Raw genomic sequence first — 20,176 nt, 5'->3', positions numbered from 1 at the left:
ACAAGGGCGGAGGAGCACACAGGGGAACCGCCTCTCAGGCAAACAAACAGCAAAACGGCCCCTCCCCGGGACTGGCGGGCAATCCGCAATCTCTCCTGAGCGCAAGCACCTGCAGCCTTACCCAGGCCACACACACAAGGTGCTGCTACACACCCACGCAGCATTCAGGCAGAGTGCTCGCAGCTGCTGACCCCATGAGCACGCCTCACACAGCCGTCCCACGTTGTTCATCCATCCATACTTAGTGAGTGCCTACGAGATGCCAGGCCTCGTTCTTGGTGTGAGGGCAAGAGCATTGAACAAAATAGTCAAGAGTTTCTGTCCACAGAGTGTGCGTTTTAGTGGCGAAACGTGGACCGCCAGCGTGTGTCTGGGCGCGGCACCGGGAGGGGACTGTTGGTATAAGAAGGTCAGGTCCCAGGTGCCATGGAGGAAGCTGGGCGCATGGGAAGCTACAGGGTGATCCAGGATCCCTGAGGAGGGGTTGGGGTCTGCACTGACCTGTCCTGGGGCCCAGGGGCTGCACTTGGACGACAGAGATCAGCAGGAGAAGCAGGTCCTGTGTCACAGACCCAAGGTGCCGACGTGGAGGGGGGATGTAGTGGCTGTGGAAGAAGGCACAGACCCGCCTGGGGCCCCCCAACCCGCCTGGGGCCCGCGCCCTGTCTGCCCCTGGAGCGTGAATCAGATGCCGCCCACTCCCGTCAGCCAGTCTCAGGCTGACAGCCCCACGCTGGCCTGCGGCTCACCCAGGAAGGCAGTGGGGACATAGCCCTGGCTCAGTCAGTTGTGGAAACCTAGGTCACCTCCCATAAGTAAGTGATATGGTGGAGTCACTATGTCCTGTGGAGGAGAATGAAGCAAGGGAGGAGGTGAGAAGTATTTGGGGGCAGAATGGAAATTTTAAGTGTTGGGCAGGGGCTCACTGAGAAGGTGCCATTAGGTCAGAGGCGGAGGAGGTGAGGAGGAGGGCATGCTGATTCCTGGAAGGAGAATATTCTAAAGCACCAGTGCGTCCCAAGGGGCCCACACCCGTGCACTAGGCAGCTTTTTACAAGGCTCCCTAGGGTCCTCATCTCCTGCCCATCCCCCCACGTGACCGCCTTCCCTTGAGGGGCAGGATGATGAGACATCACTCCTGAAATGACATTGTGAAGGACTCTTGACTTGGGTCTGCCCACTGCTCCGCACCTCTGCTCTCTGATGAAGCCATTTGGTAGATGGGAGAGGCCCCTGGCCCACACCCCATGGGGCCTGAGGCTGCCAGGCTGGCCGCGAGGCCAGTGAGCTTGGTAGTGGATCTCTGAGAAGACCGGAGCCCACCCGTCGGCGGCAGCCCATGGGGCCCTGAACCAGAGACTGCTGCTGAGCCAGACGGGGACCTGTGACCCCAGAGAGTGTGCCAGGTACGGCTGTTCAATCAGTCAACGTGGGGAGACTTGTTATCCAGCCATTGACAGCTCCTGGACTAGGCACGTTCGAGGGGCTGGGAGGGGACGGTTTGGCTAAGCAAAGACTGGAGTAGGAAGAGAGGATGGAGGGGGGACCGGCTGCTGCGGGCCTTCCAGTTGGGGTGCAGAGCTTGGGGTGTTTCCAGAGCTGGCTCTGTGGCCCTGGGGAGCTCTGAGTAGAGGGGTGACAAAGTTGGACCCAAGATTTCATGCTCTTTCTCCAAGCCCCGTGGAGAGGAGCCCCAGCCTGGTGTTGGGTTAGGGCCAGAGCAGACACAGACAGGAGAACGGTGTTGGCTGAGGGGTGCCCAGGAGGAAGCCAGTGATTCAGCTCTGGGCACGTTTTTGCTTACAGTGGACAGTATTTGGTGACAGACTGGCTATGGGCCTTGAGAGAAACGGATACAGGAGGCAAGACAGTGGCCCCAAGGCCTTCAGTGACTTGGGTTACTTGCTGAGCCCTGGGCACCTGCAGAGGGCGGGGCACAGGGTGAGTGCCCCGAGCACAGTGCTGCATGCAGTGAGTTTGATACCTTTCAGACATCGGGTGGAATTGTGCAGCAGTGAGCTCAGGTCCCAGGGAGGTGTCTAGGTGGGGGACAGATGTGGCAGCCATCACACTAGCCTCACTCAAAGCTGTGGCCCTGCTCGCTCCTAGCAAGGGACCCCTGCGGCCGGAAACTGGGATTGAAGCCTGAGCCCCCGGGCACAGGGCAGGGCAGGAAGCAGGGAAGGTGGTGACAAGAGGGAGGGAGGGAAGTCGGTGGGGTGAGTCTCCTGAAAGTCTATCAGGGGTCCCCAAACTTTTTACACAGGGGGCCAGTTCACTGTCCCTCAGACCGTTGGAAGGCTGCCACATACAGTGCTCCTCTCACTGACCACCAATGAAAGAGGTGCCCCTTCCGGAAGTGCAGAGGAGGGCCGGATAAATGGCCTCAGGGGGCCACATGCTGCCCGCGAGCGAGCAGTAGTTTGGGGACGCCTGGTAGCTGAACGTTTTCCAAGGACAGGGGAGTGACCAGCTAGCTGTCCGGGGTAACAGTGAGGTGGGGGTTGAGACGTGACCTTGGGTTCAGCCCTGGAGGTCATCTGGGACCTTGTTAAAGAACAGCTGCAGAGAGAATGGGGTGGGGTGGGTGAAGAGAATTGGAGACCGTTGGTTTGGATGACTTGCTTGAGAGATTCTGCTCTCAAGAGGTCCAGAAATGGGGCCTTATGCGAGGAGGAATGCGGGATCAAGGGGGTGATTTCTGAGCACGGGCGCCGGTCAAGGGGGGTTGTGTTCTGATGTGGAAGCGCTTGTGGAAGTGGAGAAACTGCTAATGCAAGAGGAATGGAGACACTGCTGGTGAGCTGGGGTCTTGTGCACAGAGGTGGAGTCAGCCTGAGAGGGTTGCGCGGTTCACCTGCAGAGTGGGGCCGGGTGCTGGCTGGTGAGGATGTGGTCCTGACCTTCCCAGTGTCCTCTTCTGTTCACCCCCCCCCCCACACACACACACACTCCGAGTAACAGAGGCGAGTTCATCAGCTCAGAGTGAGGGGCGGCAGAGAGGGAGTATTGGGCATTTGAGAAGAGAGGAGAAGGTAGAGTTAGGAGAGCCTGTGAATGGATGACAAATGGCCAGGACCCCTGGGCCACATCAGGGCCCGTTGGGTTCTTGTCACAAATCTACGTGCATTCCCATTTGAGCATGAGCGTGAGCCTGTGTTGTCTCCACAGCTAGCTCAGCTGCCCAGGGTGGCGTGGGGCTGGCAGAGCACTGGACGGAACTGGGGTGGGGTTTGCCCAGAGAGGGAACCAAGTGAGCAGGGAAGGGCGGGGCAAGCACATGGCCATGCCCACTCACCAAGGATCGCAGCCCGGGGCGACCACAGTGAGAGGCGTGGGCACAGTGGGAAGGTAAGGCTGAAGGGTTTGGAGGTCATGGCGGGTCAAAGGAATGCTGGAGCTGAGGTACTGCATTAAGTGACCGCACGGAATGTCTGTCACATATGTGTTCACTGAGAAGTTTCGCAAGAAACAGGCTGAGACCGGTGTGGTATAGCAGACAGACCAGACCATGCAGATGCCCGGGAGAACCGTGGCCTTAAATTGACCTCCGTTGTCACCTGGGTCTAAGGTCGCGGGAATGTTCGCACGTCGGCGAGAGGTGACACGTTCATTAAATATCTCATATCTCAGAAGCTGGACTTTTTCTTTTTTCTCCGATTACTTGGGATCCTTAATCTTTGGTTTTGTCTATTTATTATTGAGGTCTTTTTTGTTTGTTTTGGTTTGCACACCTTTATGGAAGAGATTGTTTATTTAAAATTAACATAGCAGTATGTATGTTACATTAATGTGGGAGACAGCATGACTGTTTTAGGGTATTTACAGGGTCAAATAGCGAATGCTTTTATACTGGGCGTTAAAATAATCTGAAAACTTAACGATCACTTGTTGAAGTTCTCTTTGCCTGTGTTCCTTTCTATTCCCTAGGATATATTATAATTTATAAATGTTTTATGATGGACTATAATACGTAGATCCAAAATTCCTCCCACCCACCATCTATAAGGGTTACATCTCTATGAATGAGTCGATAAGCTTCTGTTTCTATAAAACAATGGAATGAAAATTAGAAGCCTTCATTTGCATTGGGCCACGAGGTGGCAGTGTTGCCCTGTTATCGAGGTCTGCTGAAAAAACCCTACAGGTTTAAAAATGAAATGCACTCATTTAGGCCGGTGCCTGAATGTTTGGTAAATGAATATGTGGATATTAACATGAAAATGTCAGCATAGGCAATGGCTCTCCCAACCCACCTTCTGGGCTCCCGCTCTGTGTGGTAAATATCCACAGGGAATATGGAAAAACCTTTGATTCATCTAGAAAGAGGACACTTTTCCCCAGCTGCCGATTCTAAGAATAAAATTGAAATACCGCAGACCTTTTTTTATAAAAGATACAAAGTTGTTATTAAAAAAAAAACCTAAATGAATCAAGGAGAGCTTTAGCTCATTTCCTGATAGCGAGGTATTTAAGTTGATACTTTGTTAGTTGTGGGGTGTGATCAAAGCCCCCGGATTCTGTTGGAGCAGTGTGCACTTCCTGCCCAGCCTGCCTCTTGGCAGAGATACCATGGCCTTGGCCTCAGTGTGGCACGGCTCGTACGTGGTGTGCGCTCAGTGACTGTCCGATGGGGACGCTGGGATGGTAACAGTGGGGGGAAAATTCTGGGCAAGTATATGAAAACACTGTTCAAAAGGAAAAGCGAATGGCAAGGTAGTCTATTAAAGCAAAAAGGACAATTTTTTTTTTTTGACCTTGGGCGCATCTTACCTCTGTCTTTGCCAAAAGTTTTAAACTGAGGAGTTTTTTTTTTTCTTTTCTCCTGTGTGGTTATACTTCAAAATTTATAATGGACATCATTTTACAGAGAAAATTTTATGACAAACTTTGGAACCGATTCCTGTTAGTCAACATTTATAATTGGCATAGATTTTCACTGGCTTGAGACTCATTAGGAGGTTTATAGTCTTCATGAGGTGGTGAGGACTATATTGATTAATTTCTGTTGGATCCTCAAAGAACTGTCAGGACTTCTATCAACTCTCTCTGAAAAATGTAAGCTTCAGCTGAATCTAGAAATAGCCGCACATTCCTTTACCTTAAAACTAAAATAAAAGACTTCACCTGGTAGATGAGAACACTCCAGTTTCACATATAAGACATTTTAGTAGCTACTTCTTAATTCTATCCAGTAAATATATAGAAAACCAAGGACCATTAGAACCAGAGAAATGCCTGTTAGACTTCTTTGACTGAAAGCCCTTCTAAAATTTGTATGATTACAATGGGGAACAAAATTTCTGTTGCATCCACAAAAACACTTGTTCTTACCTAATTCGAGTGTGCTGATCTCAACTCTGACATTAGTTTTTCTCTGTAAGCTACAGGTTTTTTTTTTGCAGTTCAAGATTTTAGATTTTCATCTTATTGTAAAATTCTCAACATTTAGTTTAACATAATGAAGTAGAATGTCTTCTTGGGCATCATCTTTGTAAAAATATAATAATTTATATAATGCAGTAAATACACTAATACACTAAGAGATATGATTGCATCAGAATTTGTCTACAATTTTGAAATAGAACATATTAAAACACTTATTTTAATCATAAAATTTGCACAAAACTTATTTAAATTCTATTCAGGCAAAAATTTGCGTTTGTAGCTCTTGCGTTTGTGTACTTGTTGAGGACAATCTCATTTGATGGTCCAGCAATAGTCTGCTCATCACTAACAGCTCCAAGATTTTCGGGAAACTTATCAAGGTGACTGTTCAGGAAGTGAATCTTAATGCTCATGTTGCATCCAATGTCGTGGAAAGCCAACAGCATCCTTTGAACCGAAAGTTCATAGTTTTCTGCTTTTTTGTTGCCAAGGAAGTTCTTTGTAACTGCCACAGAAGACTGCCATGCTGCTTTCTCCTCCTTATTCATCTTCCTGGCAAATTCTTCGTCACATATGAAGGTTCGAATTTGAGATCCATCGAATACATCTGCTTTTATCTTCTCGAAAGACAGGGCAGGAAAAGCAGAAATAATATTTTGAAAGCATTCACTTTCTCTATTCAAAACCTGAACAAACTGCTTCATTAAGCCAAGTTTGATGAAAGTGGGGAAAAAATGATCCTGTCTCGATTAACTACAGGTTTATTCACAATATTTTGCATCCCTACTTCCAGAGCTTCATGTTTCGGCCACTCCTTCTGTGTCCAGTTTTTCTCTTGAGCTCGGCTGTCCCACAAACACAGAAAGCAAGGATACTTCATGAAACCTCTCTGTTGTCCTAGCAGGAAATTTACCATTTTAAGATCCACACAAATGAGCCAGTTATGCTTCTCATACTTCAGAAAGTCGAGGACAATATTTATGTCATTCTTACTAAGTCATTCAATTCGGGTTGGCTAAACTGCTGAGGGGTTAATGACTGCTTGGCATCAGAAGAAGACCCTTCAGATTCTACAACCATTTCCTCATGCATCTCATCAAAATACACTTGATCACCATGTTCACTTTCTTTGTCCTTAGAAGAAATAAAACCATTGAAAACTGGAACCGGGAGTGTCTCAGAGTGTGGGATAGGTCATATTGCTGAAGGGATATTAGGATATGCGATCATATGCTGTTTTTTCTTGCCGATGCCCTTTGTATGGATCAGACAGAAATAACAGTCACTGCTGTGGTCCTTAGGTTCATGCCAAACCATGGGAATACCTAAAGGCATTCCTTTGCGTTTTCCTTTTGTCCAGTCATGAAGCATTTCCTCACAATTATGACACACAATATGAGGAGCCCAATTCTTGTTTTGATCACCAAGGGGAACTTGAAAATAGGCAATATATGCACGTGTCAGAAATGATGAAATATTGTGCCTTTGCAGCCACATATATAACAGAAGGTGTCAGGACTGTTCTTACATGTACACCTACTCGAAGAAGCCATGATTCAATCTTAAAATAAGAGGGTGTTTTTATCAGATAATTTTTACATTTAAAACAATTTACATTTTAAATTGTCGGCAATTTAAAACAACTACAATTATGTAAAAGTGATGTTTGTAAAACATTAATTGCCTTGTGGTTATGTTCAATCCAAGAGTTGTTGCCCTTCAACTCTAAAAACCAATGCATGCCATTAACTGTAACAAAAAGAAATTAAAATTGCATAAAAACTAGAGCATGCACCAAAAAACGGATTTCAGATTTGGAATCAGTGATGCAGAAATATTTATACACACTTCCTTTTCCCAGATATGCACGTGAAGTTGTATTTTCGTTATATACTCAGCAAAAACAACATATCAAATGACACTGAAGATGCAAAAACAGGTATCGGATTCGAGCTGTCTTCTATTAAACCAAACATTAATGAGATTTGCAAAAATGTAACACAATGACACTCTTCTCACTAATTTGTTTTTGCTTTGAAAAAGTTATTTTTTTTCCATTAAAACTATAATAGTATGGGTTTGCTCTTATTACTTTTAAATTAATTAATCTTTTTAATTCCTCAACGTAAGTTTCCAACACAGCACATGTTGATAGATGTACCACCCTTATAACTACAAGGCTTTTGGGGTCCTCCATAACTTTTTAAATAGAAAGGGATCCTCAGACCAAAAGGTGTGAGATTCACTGGTCTAGAGGGCGGAAGTCATTTAAGTTCCAAAAGCCAAAACTCACATCAGAGACAATGACACAGAACTCGCTGAGAACAGAGCGTTAGGTCCACGGGGACTTGAGACCAGGAGGACACCTGCTGACGGTGGGGCACAGGAGCCGCCTAGACCACAGGAGTCAGAGGCCACTTCCCACAGACCAAACTGGAGGAGGCTCATTCGATGCCAGCAGGGGACAGGACAGGTGACGGCCAAGGCCCAGAGGTCACCCTCTCACCTTACGTCCATTGTTCTGATCACCTGGAGGAGAAAGGGAGAAAAGAATCCTGAATCTGACTGGGCTTTCCTACAAGAAAATAAAAAGACTGAACTCCTCAAGCAGTGGAACTTATCTTGATTGAGGCGAGTTACTGGAAACCAAAGGAAGCTACATTTCTGCCAGGGTTGAGGGTTGGGGAACGTGGACCCATAGTATGAGCATGACAGACCAGATGAGATTGGCAGCCACAGAGGTCCATGGACAAGGAGTGACCGGCCAGGGTGGACACTGCTGTTGGGCTCAGCCACTGCTGAGAAGGGCCGGGAGGCACAGTGGTGCAGAGGGCTTCGGGCTGCAGGGGGAGCACCCCCCAAACCACCTGTTCCGTCCCACGGTGGACATACCCTGAGGCACGCCTTTGTGACAGCACGGCCTTCTTGGAAGGGGCAGAGCCCGTGACTGTGTCACACCCACATCCTCCATTTCACCCCAAACCAAGCGCTTCTCCCAGCTCCACGCTGCCACCCTGTTCTCAGATACCATCCTCTTCCCTGAAGATGTGTCCCCGTCCTCTACTGTCCATCAGCCCCCAAAGTCACTGCTGTCCAAGTTAAGTCAGGACGTTCTTGTGCTAGCAGCCCCGCGCCAATCCTCCTCCGTCAGAGGTCACGGCTCTAGTGTCCTTGGACTAAGGACCTCAGCCTCTCTCCCACCCTTGTCCTACAGCCGGCAGGCTGGCTTCCCTGTGACTCTCTCAGCGCCCTTGTGGGGATGGTCCCTCAAACGCCCACGTAGCGAACTCCTGCAGCGGGGCTGGCTCTTTGCTCAAATGCCATCTCTTTTAAAAGCCCGACACCGACAATCCTGTGTAAAAATTTCCCCTTGCCCCCTTCCCTGCACGCCTGGTTCCCATTAGCACCTGTGATCTTGTAACTACGTAATTTACTGACTTCATTACATCTTGGTCCTCTTCTACTCAAATTAGCTGGTGTTTTTTTTTTTTTTTTTTTTAAGGGAGACAGATGAAGGGAGAAAGAAGTTGTGGCTCCTTAGTTGTTCACTGACTGCTTCTCATATGTGCCTCGACTGGGGGGTTCCAGCAGAGCGAGTGACCCCTTGCTCAAGCCAGTGTCCATGGGGTCATGTCTATGAGCCCACACTCAAGCTGGAAACCTCAGGGTTTCGAATTTGGGTCCTCAGCATCCCAGGTCAACACTCTTATCCACTGCACCACTGCCTGGTCAGGCTCAAATGAACATCTTAAATGCAAGTGTGCTTGTCTCCTCTTTTTCATGGGTGTGTCTCCACATGTATGTGTCTAATGCTTGTTGACTGAATGAATCCATTTAGCAATAAATAACTGGGGAAGGGAAAAGGCAAAGGATCGTAGTTTTAATGTTGCATATTTTTTACATCTAAGTAGAAAAAAGTAAAAATTTTTACAAATTAAGTGAATTTTTTTTTTTTTTTTAAATTAAGAGAGGCAGGGAGGGAAGAACAGACTTCCACAGGCACCCTGACTGGGATCCACCCGGCAAGCCCCCTATGGGGCCAAAGCTTTGCCCATTTGGCTGTTGCTCAGTTGCTTGGCAACCAAGCTATTTTGGCACCTGAAGTGAGTCCATGGAACCATCCTCAGTGCCCAGGGCCAACTTGCTCAAATGAACCATGACTGCAGGAGGAGAAGAGAGAGAGAGAAGCAAGAAGAAGAGGGGTGGAGAAGCAGATGGTCGCTTCTCCTGTGTGCCCTAACCGGGAACTGAACCAGGGTCATCCACATGCCAGGCCAACTCTCTACTGCAGAGCCAACTGACTAGGGCCCAAATGAGTGAATTCACCGATGATATCTATTCCCCCAATCATGCGATGACTTACAACTCTGTCTTTCTTTGAAATAACAAGAAACAAGTTCAGACTTGTTTCACTTTAAACAATAGTGAATTGCTAATAAAGAATTAAAACTAGCAAAATAACTTTTAAATGTAAGAGCAAAAAAAAAAAAAAAAAAAAAAAAAGCAAAAAAAAAAGGATCCTAACCTTTGCAGAGTGCTCTGTATTTACCAGAGTATTCTTATCAATCATCTAACAACCACACCTCACGGGAGGTGCCGCTGGCTGGCTTCCTTGCGCAAACGGAGAGAGGGGCTGGAAAGGGTGAGTAGGTCTCCCAAGGCACATAAGAAGCAAAGTCAAAGAAGAGTGAAGGTTGAGCCCAGAGCTATACTCTAATCTTGTACCCAGTATCACCCTCCTTCCTTCCAGGCAAGAATGTGGACTCTGAGCTGGTCAGAGGACACCTGAATCCCAGCCCTTTCCTTAGGTTAATGACTTCCTCCCTCTGGACCCCAGTCCGCACATCTGTTCAAAGTGAACGACAGGTAACAGCAGCCCTCATGCAGCTGCTGTGAGGATGGAACGGGCTCCTTCGGGAGCAGAAAAGCACCCAATCACATGAGCTGTGATCACCATCACCACTGTCATCACCCTCTTGAGGTAACAACAGCAAACAGCTGTCCTGTAAGACCCCCTTTGTGTCTGTTCATTTCATTCAATTTCCCTCCTTAGGCCTTCTCGGTCATTCCTGTCAGCTCCCTGAAGAATGATGCGTGTGCGAATCTTCCATTCTCTTATCAAACCGACTGGGTTTCAGGGATTCTTTCAGGACTCTTCTCATTGCTAAGACATACTGCCAATGACATAAATTATACTGGGGAACAGTTTTTTTTTTTTCATTTTCTGTTGCATGAGGTTTTAGAACTGTTTCTATATGTAATTATATTAGTGCCTCTACCCCTAAGAAGGGGTCCTTCTGCATGGTAACAGTGTGTGCCGAGAGTCATTATCTTGTCACCGTGCAAGATATTTCCTTAGGAAATAGTGGGTCCGCTGAGTTATGCAGATGTTCCAAATACTGACACATTTCGTTCTATGATATTTGAGACCATCAGTCTCACCAGGAAGAGTGTTTAAGGAGCAGTCAGCTGTTAAGCTCCTGGTGGAAGCAGGTACAAGTTCCACAGAATCCTCATTCTCACCTGGAAGCTCAGGTTTTCTCATGGGCAGGGAGCACTGTCACACGTGTGTCACACTGACGGGCCCCCTCTGTTCATTTTCCAAAGTGTCTGGCGGCAGTGCCTCTGTAACCAGAGTGCTGTCAGCCCTTCTTTCAGGGAAAAGATGCTATTCCACGAACAAATGAGCTAGGTTTTAAAATTTTTATTTATTTAAATAAATTGAATAAGAATTAAAAAAAATATGCCAAGCGGTTCATTCAACTCGCAACATCCATGACTGTGCGAGTGCCTGACCTTGGGCAGCTGCCCGTTAGGGGACACAGACGTGTTGCCGGCGTACCTCAGAAAGTGGTAGCAGGACAGGCGCCGATAACAACCTTCCTGGTGGAGCTGACTTCTTTCAGTGGGTGTGTGAGGGTGAGGAACACAGTGACCATCATCAGTTTAGGTGGATGTCCCTGCCGTGACATAGAGGGTCAGCAGCATGACCCCCGGATGCTATGGCCACATCTGTGAAAATGTCAACACGCTGACAGAGGAACAGAGAGACGTTTTGGCCTTGCAGTTGTGTGGACCACCAGGGATCCATGGAGGGTGGCTTTAGAACCAGCACCCCATGGCGCTCGCTCCGGCTCTGATGGGGAGTCTTACCTACTGGTACTATCCCCAGATAACGTGTGGAAGTCCCCTGTGGCTCAGCTCTCTCGCCCCTTCCATCTCCCCATCTCCGCACCAGACTGGACACTGTTGTTGGTCATGAACAGGTAGACTTACTGATTTTAAATGAGAGGTGATTTTTTGTGTTGTTTTAAGAGGAGCACGGGCCCTTGGAAATACAAATTCAGATGTGGCTCCCTGGTCCCACCCTCTAGATGGCCCCAGCCATCTAGGCAGCCTTTGCCATTTCTGTGAAGGTTGTGCTGATTGCCCCCTGTGATTCTCCCACTGTCTTTCCCCTGAATTCCTGGGTCTGCTGGCTTGCAGCGGCCTCGTGAGGGCACCCCCACGAAGGAGCAGCCATGGACGTGGCTGCTCCCCGTGCATGCTCTTGCTCACCGTCCTCAGCTCTGCGCACACCTTTTTACTTTTATCTTTGTGTCCAGCTCTGCAGTTGTGCCAGCACATTGCGCAAGGTACTTAGACGCGGATTTCTGCTGAACTGACAGCAGGCCAAAAGCAGGTTGTAGGGAGAGGGGCCAAGCTCCTCAGGCTCAATCTCTGTTTCCAACCTACAGCCACGTGGGTGGTCCCTGCAGACTGTGTGTGGGCAGGGGAGCCAAACGTCACAATAACTGATGACAAAAGGGGAAAGCCCATTCCCAAAGGTCACAGTCGACTTTCTCCCTGGACAGATGGGGGAACGGAAGTCTTTTTTCCCCAAAAGGAAAAATGACCCACCCCGTGTTATCCTATTCAGAAAAGACATGATTAGGCTATGTCCATCCATCTTCTTTGCGAGTCCAATTGTACCAAGGACTTCCCTGCAATTAACTGGGGGTAGAAACAACCGTTTTATCAAGAGGGCCATAGGCGAGAGTGAGAATTTGTTAATATTGCATTTTCATAGCTTTTTGGTTTGTTGCTTTTTGGTTTATTCACTTGAAAGTGAAATAAACTTTACTTTTTGATAGTATATGCTTTGTGGGCCTTGCCAAGGGTTTTTTGCTTTGAAGGACATGAATTAATTGAGTTCTGAGAAGACCCAGGAAAACCCTAGGAGTGTATAGCACTTTGGGTAAGCATTTCTGTTTAAAACGGGTCCAAATTGAAGAAATTCAGATTCAGAATATTATTTACCAAACAGGGGAAAGAGAGCCAGGCTCCTCTGGTCCAATTGTATAAATCATGCATAATATTTAAGAGCGGGAGCTGGTTTCCATTTTCAGTTATTGATTTGAACGAGAGTGCTTTGGCACCAGAACTACGGACAGAAGGCATGTCCTGCGTCCAGCTCAGTTCCTCCGCACGGAGAAGCAGCTGGCTGGAGCGTGTTTTACGGGGGGTTCGTCACCGATCCTGAGTGCTTGGGAAATGTTTCTCGTTCCATTCCATTCCACTTTCTGTAGGATAGAGTGGTGAAGACATCCATTCTTACAGTGTCTTGGAGACTTCACGCTGTATTTAATTTGTGACACTTGCTTTGACTTTCCTGAAAGGGATGGGTAGGCAAATCAGGCATCTGACCCGGATCCAGCAAGAGAACATCTTTTCCTAAACATGTATTAACACGATTTCCCACCTGGCTTCCCCTGAGGCAGCGATTTTCAACCACTGGCTGCAAGGCATTTAAAACATGTGACACCAGATTATTGAGTTGGGGACGTTGACCTTTTTCCCCTTAGATTGTCAAATAAAAAAAATGACAACAGCCAACACAACAACAATAGCTATTGGGTGTGAATGAATCAAAATTATACTTATTATTATTATTTTTTGGTCAGATCGGCAAAAATTAAATTTTTTGGTGTTGCCATAGAAGTTTAGTCTCTGGTTTATGAGTGCCCTGAGATGAAGAAGGCTGAAGATCTCTGCTCTACAGGATGGTCCAGAGGCGCTGGTGAGATACAGCCGGTTCCAGTTTCAGGGATCCATTCATCTTGGTACCTTCTGGAAACAGACAGATGTGATAAAAGTTCAGAGAGGAAGATTGTGACAGGATTCAGGAAAGGGGTGTCAGGGGGTGTTAAAGAAAATTCATCCCCTAAGAAGAGAGTGACTGCCTCCTCTGTGACACTGGTGGAGAGCACTGGTCATCCAGAGGACTCTTTCACACAGCCAGTGGAGGACAGTGAGGGGCCAGGACCGGAAGCAGCTTGGCTGGGGGAAGTTAAGTCCCTTGGGCCACAGGGCCAGGCTTACTCAAAGCGGAGCCTAGACTTTCTTGGGAAAGGGAATCTGTGACACAGTGTATTTAGTTCTCACGGTCAAGGCTAAAATGCATGGCCCGTCATCCTTCAGATATCTCCTCTGCTCTTGGATCAAGTGAGCGAAGAGAAGGTCAGCGTGTCAAATCAATACAAAGAAGGTCTTTTTCCACCCTCAACATTTTTTTATTATCCTTTTTAAAATCTTTTCTTTACAGTTGACATACAGTATTATATTAATTTCAGTTGTACTGCCCAGGGAAGAGACATTATGTAAGTTACCACGTGGTCATCCCAATAAGTCCGGTGCCCCTCTGACACCGCGCCTAGTTATTAGAATATTATGGACTGTAATACTCCCTGTGCTGGACTTGACATCCCGTGACTGTTCTGTGACCATCAGTCTGTGCTTCTTAATCCCTCCCCCTTTGTCACCCAGCCCCCCAGTCCCCAACTGTCAGCATGTTCTCTGTACCTGTGAGTCCGTTTCTATCCTGCTTATTCATTTCTATGTTTCTAGTCCAATTCTTGATATGCATTTATTGCCATTTTATTGTTTATGTTTTTGACTTTTTCTTAAAGAAGATCCTTGAACATTTCCTGTAATACTGGTCTGGTGGTAATGCCCTCTAGCTTTTCCTTGTCTGGGAAGATCTTCATCTATACTTTGATTCTAAATGCCAACCTGGCTGGGTAGAGTAGTCTTGGGTGTAGGTTCTTATTTTTCATCACTTCGAATATTTCTCGCCAATCCCTTCTGGCCTGCCAAGTTTCTAGTGAGAAATCAGCTGACAGTCTTACGGGAGCTTCCTTGTAGGTTACTAACTGCTTTTCTCTTACTGCTTTTAAAATTTTCTCTTTGGGCTTACCATTTTTCATTGTAATTAGGATGTGTCTTGGTGTGGGCCACTTGGGGTTCATCTTGTTTGGGGCTCTCTGTGTTTCCTGGACTTGTATGTCTATTTCCTTCACCAAGTCAGGGAAATTTTCTGTGATTTTCTTTTTCAAATAGGTTTTCAATTTCTTGCTTTCTCTCTTCTCCTTCTAGCATCCCATGATGCAGATGTTGGTGTGCCTTGAGTTCTCCTAGTGGCTTCTTACACTATCTTAGATTTTTTATTCTTTTTTCTTTCTGCCGTTGTGAGTGGGTGTTTTTTGCTTCCTTATATTACAAATCGCTGATTTGATTCTCAGCTTTATCTACTCTACTGTTGGTTCCTTGTAAGTTATTCTTCATTTCAGTTAGTGTATCCTTCATTTCTGACTGGTTCTTTTTAATGGTTTCTATGTCTTTTTTTATTCTTCTTATTTCATTGTTGAAGTTCTAAGTTCCTTGAGGATCCTTATAACCAGTGTTTTGAGCTCTGTATCTGATAGGTTGCTTTGCTTAGTTCTTTTTCTGGAGATCTCTCCTGTTCTTTCATTTGGGACCTGTTTCTCTCTCCACATTTTGGCCGCTTCCTGTGTTTGTTTCGATATATAAATATTAGGTAGAACTGCTACGTCTCTCAGACTTGATAGAGTGGTTCTGTGTAGTCAGTGTCCTGTAGAGCCCAGTGGCTCAGCCTCCCCTGTCACCTGACCTGGGCACTCCAAGTGTGCTTGGGTGGTCTGTGTGCACTGTCCTGTTGTGTGAGCCTTGATTGCTTTTGGTGTCCCTGGGAGGGACTGATCTCTGGGATGGTTGGCTGTGAGGACTGGCTGTGATTGTGACAGAAGAGCTGCTGTGCAGAAGTCGACCCTATAGAGCAGGACTTGTTTCAGTGGGACGTTGGTGCTCATTGAGTCAGCCTCTTGAGTGTGTCATGTGTGGTGATGGTAGGGTTGTAATCCAGTGTGGCCTGAAGCTATCCACCGGGCACCCTGGCTCTGGGACCTCTGGGAGGTACGAGGTCAGCCACTGTCTGTATCCTGCCTGAGGCCACCTAGCACAGGCTACGGGGTGATGTGCAGATGGCTGCTACTTGTGCTGGGCCTGGAGGTGCCCAGGAGAGGCCACCTGTCTCTGTGTGGCTTCTTCTTTATGTCCCTAGTTGTAGGTCCTGCATCCAGCCAGATCTCAGGTGGTTCTGAATGATGGTTGTGCTGCAGTTTAGCTGAAATTTTGATGTGAATGTGGGAGGATTTGAGTACCAGACTCACCCACACCACCATCTTGACTGGAAGTCCCAAATAATTTCTTAAGGATTATCCCCCACAAGTATCTCTTGCCCTTCCCATGACTGCCAGATATTTGGGGACGGGTGTGTGTATGCGTGGGGTGTGTGTGCACATGGGGTGTGCATGTGGGGTGTGTGTGGTGTATGTGTGCACATGGGGTGTATGTACAAGTGTGTGTGTGTGCACATGGGGTGTATGTACACGTGGGGGTTGCGAGCGTGGGGTGTGTGTGCATGTGGGGCTGTGCTTGTGGGGCGTGCTCGTGGGATGTGCATGTATGTGGGTGTGCATGCGTGTGAGGTGTGCATGCACATGGGGTGTGTGTGTGTGGGTGTGTGTGTGCACGTGGGTGTGTGTGCATGTGGGGTGTGCGTGCACATGGGGGGTGCTTGCATGGAGTGTGTGTGCAAGTGGGTGTGTGCATGTGAGGTGTGCATGCATGTGGGGTGTGCATGCATGGGGTGGATCGGAAGTGGGCAGCAGCAGTGTTGTAGGCGGGAAGCAGCAGATCAGCTTGGACAATGGAGCTCAGGTACAGAGTGTGAGATGAAACGAGAGAAACCCCCTCAGACAGAAATGTCTGAGCAGTCTGTGTCTCCTCCCCAGTGAGCCTCTGGCTGAGACAAATCTTCGGTAAACTGCAGGGCTAGGATCTCCGGAAGGTATGAGATTATGTCATTATAAGCCAGTGACACTGATGGGGCTGGTTTATTAAACAGTAACCCGTTGAACGGAACACAAAGTGGAGTATTGACCTAGCAAACTGGGGTGAGGCGTACTCCAGATGGGAGACGTCTGTGGGAGACAAGCTGTCAGGACTCAGGGGAGCACCGGACAGGGTGGGTATGACCAGAGAGGCTCTGATGTCCAGAAAAGGAAGCGGCTCTAATAGAGAGGAGAAAATTAGTGGAAAATATTGGTAAATGTCTAAGTTCCCCACCCCCTTTTCCTGTATGGATGGTTTTACTAGATTTTTAATAAAAGAGAGACCAGCTAGCACTTCATTCGAGAGGAATGAAGAGCACTTACGGGGAGCAGAGGAGAGTCTTCGGAATAAGAATTTCTATGATCTTTCAAGTCTATGAAGTGACAGCCTTGGGGTTGTCCTAGGGTCCCATGAGTGACCCAAGGAGCTGCTTTATGTCTATTAGAACTAGAAAGAAATGATTAGCAGGATCCTTAAAAGGTTATATTAGTAACAGTAAACTTACTTGTGTCCTCCTTGGATGTTTTCCGCATGCTGGCCCGTTCAGAATCGGATTAGTAGCCTCTCCGTCCTCTGACCACCTCCTCCTCCTCTGTCCCAGGTGAGCACAGAGTCCATTGACTACTTGTAACCTATAATCACCAGGCCCAGACTCTCCATTTTCTTATCACAGTTTATTGTTGTACATAGGGAGGTACCATGCTATATCAGAATTAGGTCCAGGTTATTATTATTATTATTATTATTATTATTTTAATTAAAAAAAAAAACCCAAAGAAAGAAAATGTTTCCAGTAATTTTCATTCAATGTGAATGACAAGACTACCACAGCTATAAACATGGAAATAACCGTTTCACGTCCTGAGGAAGTTTCATATTTTAAGCCATGAGAAAGGAATTCCATACAAAGCTAGTTTAAAATCCCATTCTCTCTTGTTCATTTTCATGGGTCCTTGTTACTTTCAGAACACCTTCCCAGCCAGCGGGAGGGTGTGGAGGTACGCTCGGCCTCCAGAACTAGATGTCGCCGCCTCCCACAGACAGCACCGGCCAGAAGTCCTCTTGGGTCTCCCGCTCTAGGGACCAGAACCCCCCGGACTGTGAATGAGTCGATTTTGGTGTGATCTTTTCCTTTCCCTCCTTCCATCACACAAGCGACGTTTAATTTAATATTGACCTTAAAGGGTGAGCTGTCCGGCTGACCCCGTTAACGGAGACAAAATCACGCTGTCAGCTGCTTTGTTCAGAAGTTTCAATGCCCATCTCGTCATGACAACATAAATGTATCTGTTTTCTACCCCCCCCTTTTTATCAGTAGACATGTTGTCACAGGGAGAACAGGGGGCTGTATGTAACACCCGGGGTCTAGTCCCCTATGGTGGACCCCCCTTGGCCAGTTTTGTAAGCGCCCCGAGCTCATGGTCTGGGCACAGTGGGCATCGCTGCTTCGGGAATGGCAGCAGAGAGCCTGAAGCCTGAGCTCACCATGCTCGCCCAGATGACGCTGAGTTTGTTCCTACAGTTGGGTGGGGAGTGGGGATCGCGGGGTGGGGGGCATGGGGCAGGGGGGTTCTTAAAAGGGATTCCTTCGCCAATTCTTTGTGCTGATAGCTTGTTTGTTTAGGAACTTGTGTCATTTGGGCACATGAAACTTCAGGAAACACTGAATTAATAATAATAATGTAATTTTAAAAATGTACAGTAAGGGAAGGACCTCAGTCTGTTCTATTGTTAGTGAATCGTGGATACAGCTTCACATGTCCGACTGTAAAAGTTTTCGGGCTATCCATTTTCCTCGCAGGTCTGTTTTCTCTAATTATACCTTTGAGCACATTTTATAAAGGCTATGTGACCGTAGCAGGAAATATATTTATTTATGATCTAAGTGTTTTCTGGGTGGCATACATTTAAAGATTGAGTAAATATTAACACAAGAAAAGGTGTACGACAGTCTTTCTGTTTGAATATTTTGTTTTTTACAGTTATTAAAATTGACGTGTAAATATGTTTGAAGGACTGTGCCTAGTTCATCGCTGTACTTCATTTAATCTAATAAATTTATTAATTTCCATAAATGTAACCGTGTCCCGCTGTGTTCCAGGACAGTTACATGAGGGGATCTGACCTGCTTCCCTTCTTTTCTGCCTCATATGGAAAGTATCGCTCGCTGCCACTGTCGGATCAGCAATCCTACATTAATTTTTTTTTGTTATTACAAATCTCTACATTGTACAACTTCATTTGGAACTATCTGATAAAATGTAGTTCTTCTATAACATAGGTGAATATAACGTAACATCCTCTAGAGAAAACTGTCCTTGGTTTTCATGTCACAGGTTTTGTTCTGAGGAAAATTTAAAAAAAATATTATTCACCCTTAGAGGTCAGTCTGTCTCTGGCACGGGCTCACACTGCAGCGTCTGCACCGGTGTCTCTGCAGGGCAGGGGGGACGGCCGAGGACTTGCGGCCCGGAGTGAGGGGACACTGCTGTCAGCGGCCCATCCTCAGACCCGACAGTGTCTCCCTATGACAGGAGTCCCTGGGCACACATGACGTGAGTATTTGCCATGTGGGGTACTCAGTGTGTTTCTCTCCCCCACCCAGTGGCTTCACAGCAGGATGACCACTGAGCCAGGATGGCGGAGTGAGTGATTTCCACACAAATGCACTGGACGTCGTGTCTGAAAAAACGGTCACGTTTCCCTGGCCACCGTGGTCATCTTTCGTTGATGCAGGGAAAGCCGCTACATACAGCAATTTCCCCCTCTGATCTCACGCAAATTCTGATTCACGCTATTTGAAAAACACGGGTGGATTTCTATTTGGGAAGTGCCTGCCGTGGGTGTTAGGCTTTGGGCACTTTGTGCGACATTAATTTCCTTATTGTTTCGTAGTGCGCTTTCTTTCTGGAATCAAAGAACAAGGTATAGGCAAACATACACACCGGCAGAGACCCCGCCTTGGTCCACATGGGGGAGTGTGGCTGTCACTGGGGCACCGGGCATCCTGCGTGTGTGTCTGGCGTCCCTGTTGGTGACTCCTGACCTCTGCACGAGGGCGCTGCCATCTGCCGTCCGCAGTGAGCCCAGGCCCGGGCGCCGCCGTCAGCAGTGAGCCCAGGCTGGGGCACAGGCTAGGAGAAATGCCCCAGGCCCCCAGCTGCGACAGTGCCTTTCCTTTCCTCTGACCATCCACTGGCCTGCACAGGGAGGGAGCTCCATCCTGCTTTCTCCTTTGGAGAGGGATCGCTGTACCTGGCCTTCAGGTAGCTTCTGGACCCTCCGGGCAGGAGCGTGGGGGCAGAGGCCCCGGGTGCTACCTCACCTTCTGCAGCTCCTGCCGCAGCCAGGCGGGCAGCGGCTGGCCCAGCCTGTGCAGCAGCCTGGACAGCTCCATGTTGTGGTCCCAGTAGTAGCTGGACAGGAAGGCTCTGCTCTGCGGGGCGGGGAGGGGGGAAGCGTGCTCTGCTTTAGGCTTTGTGACAGCACAGCTCATACACGTCACACACGTCACACATCCTGATGGTACCCAGATCGGCCTTACCTCTGTCGTCCC

At 47.7% G+C, this 20,176-nt stretch overlaps 1 protein-coding gene across 3 annotated transcripts in view; it reads right to left on the bottom strand.

Moving 5' to 3' along the window:
- Positions 1–18,165: 18,165 nt before the first annotated feature.
- LOC136405170 (bifunctional heparan sulfate N-deacetylase/N-sulfotransferase 3-like) overlaps positions 18,166–20,176 on the bottom strand; it is an 88,595-nt gene continuing 86,584 nt past the window's right edge. For all 3 annotated transcript variants that reach the window (XM_066384268.1, XM_066384290.1, XM_066384273.1), the window contains one exon: positions 18,166–20,056. In XM_066384268.1, coding sequence (XP_066240365.1) covers positions 19,937–20,056 — 120 coding nt within the window. In that variant the 3' untranslated portion in view covers positions 18,166–19,936. The remainder of the gene's footprint in view (positions 20,057–20,176) is intronic.

Source organism: Saccopteryx leptura, chromosome 1 (genome assembly GCF_036850995.1).
Source record: "Saccopteryx leptura isolate mSacLep1 chromosome 1, mSacLep1_pri_phased_curated, whole genome shotgun sequence".
NCBI lineage: Eukaryota > Metazoa > Chordata > Mammalia > Chiroptera > Emballonuridae > Saccopteryx > Saccopteryx leptura.
Note: the sequence above shows the minus strand (reverse complement) of the source record. Positions and strands in the feature narration are given on the sequence as shown.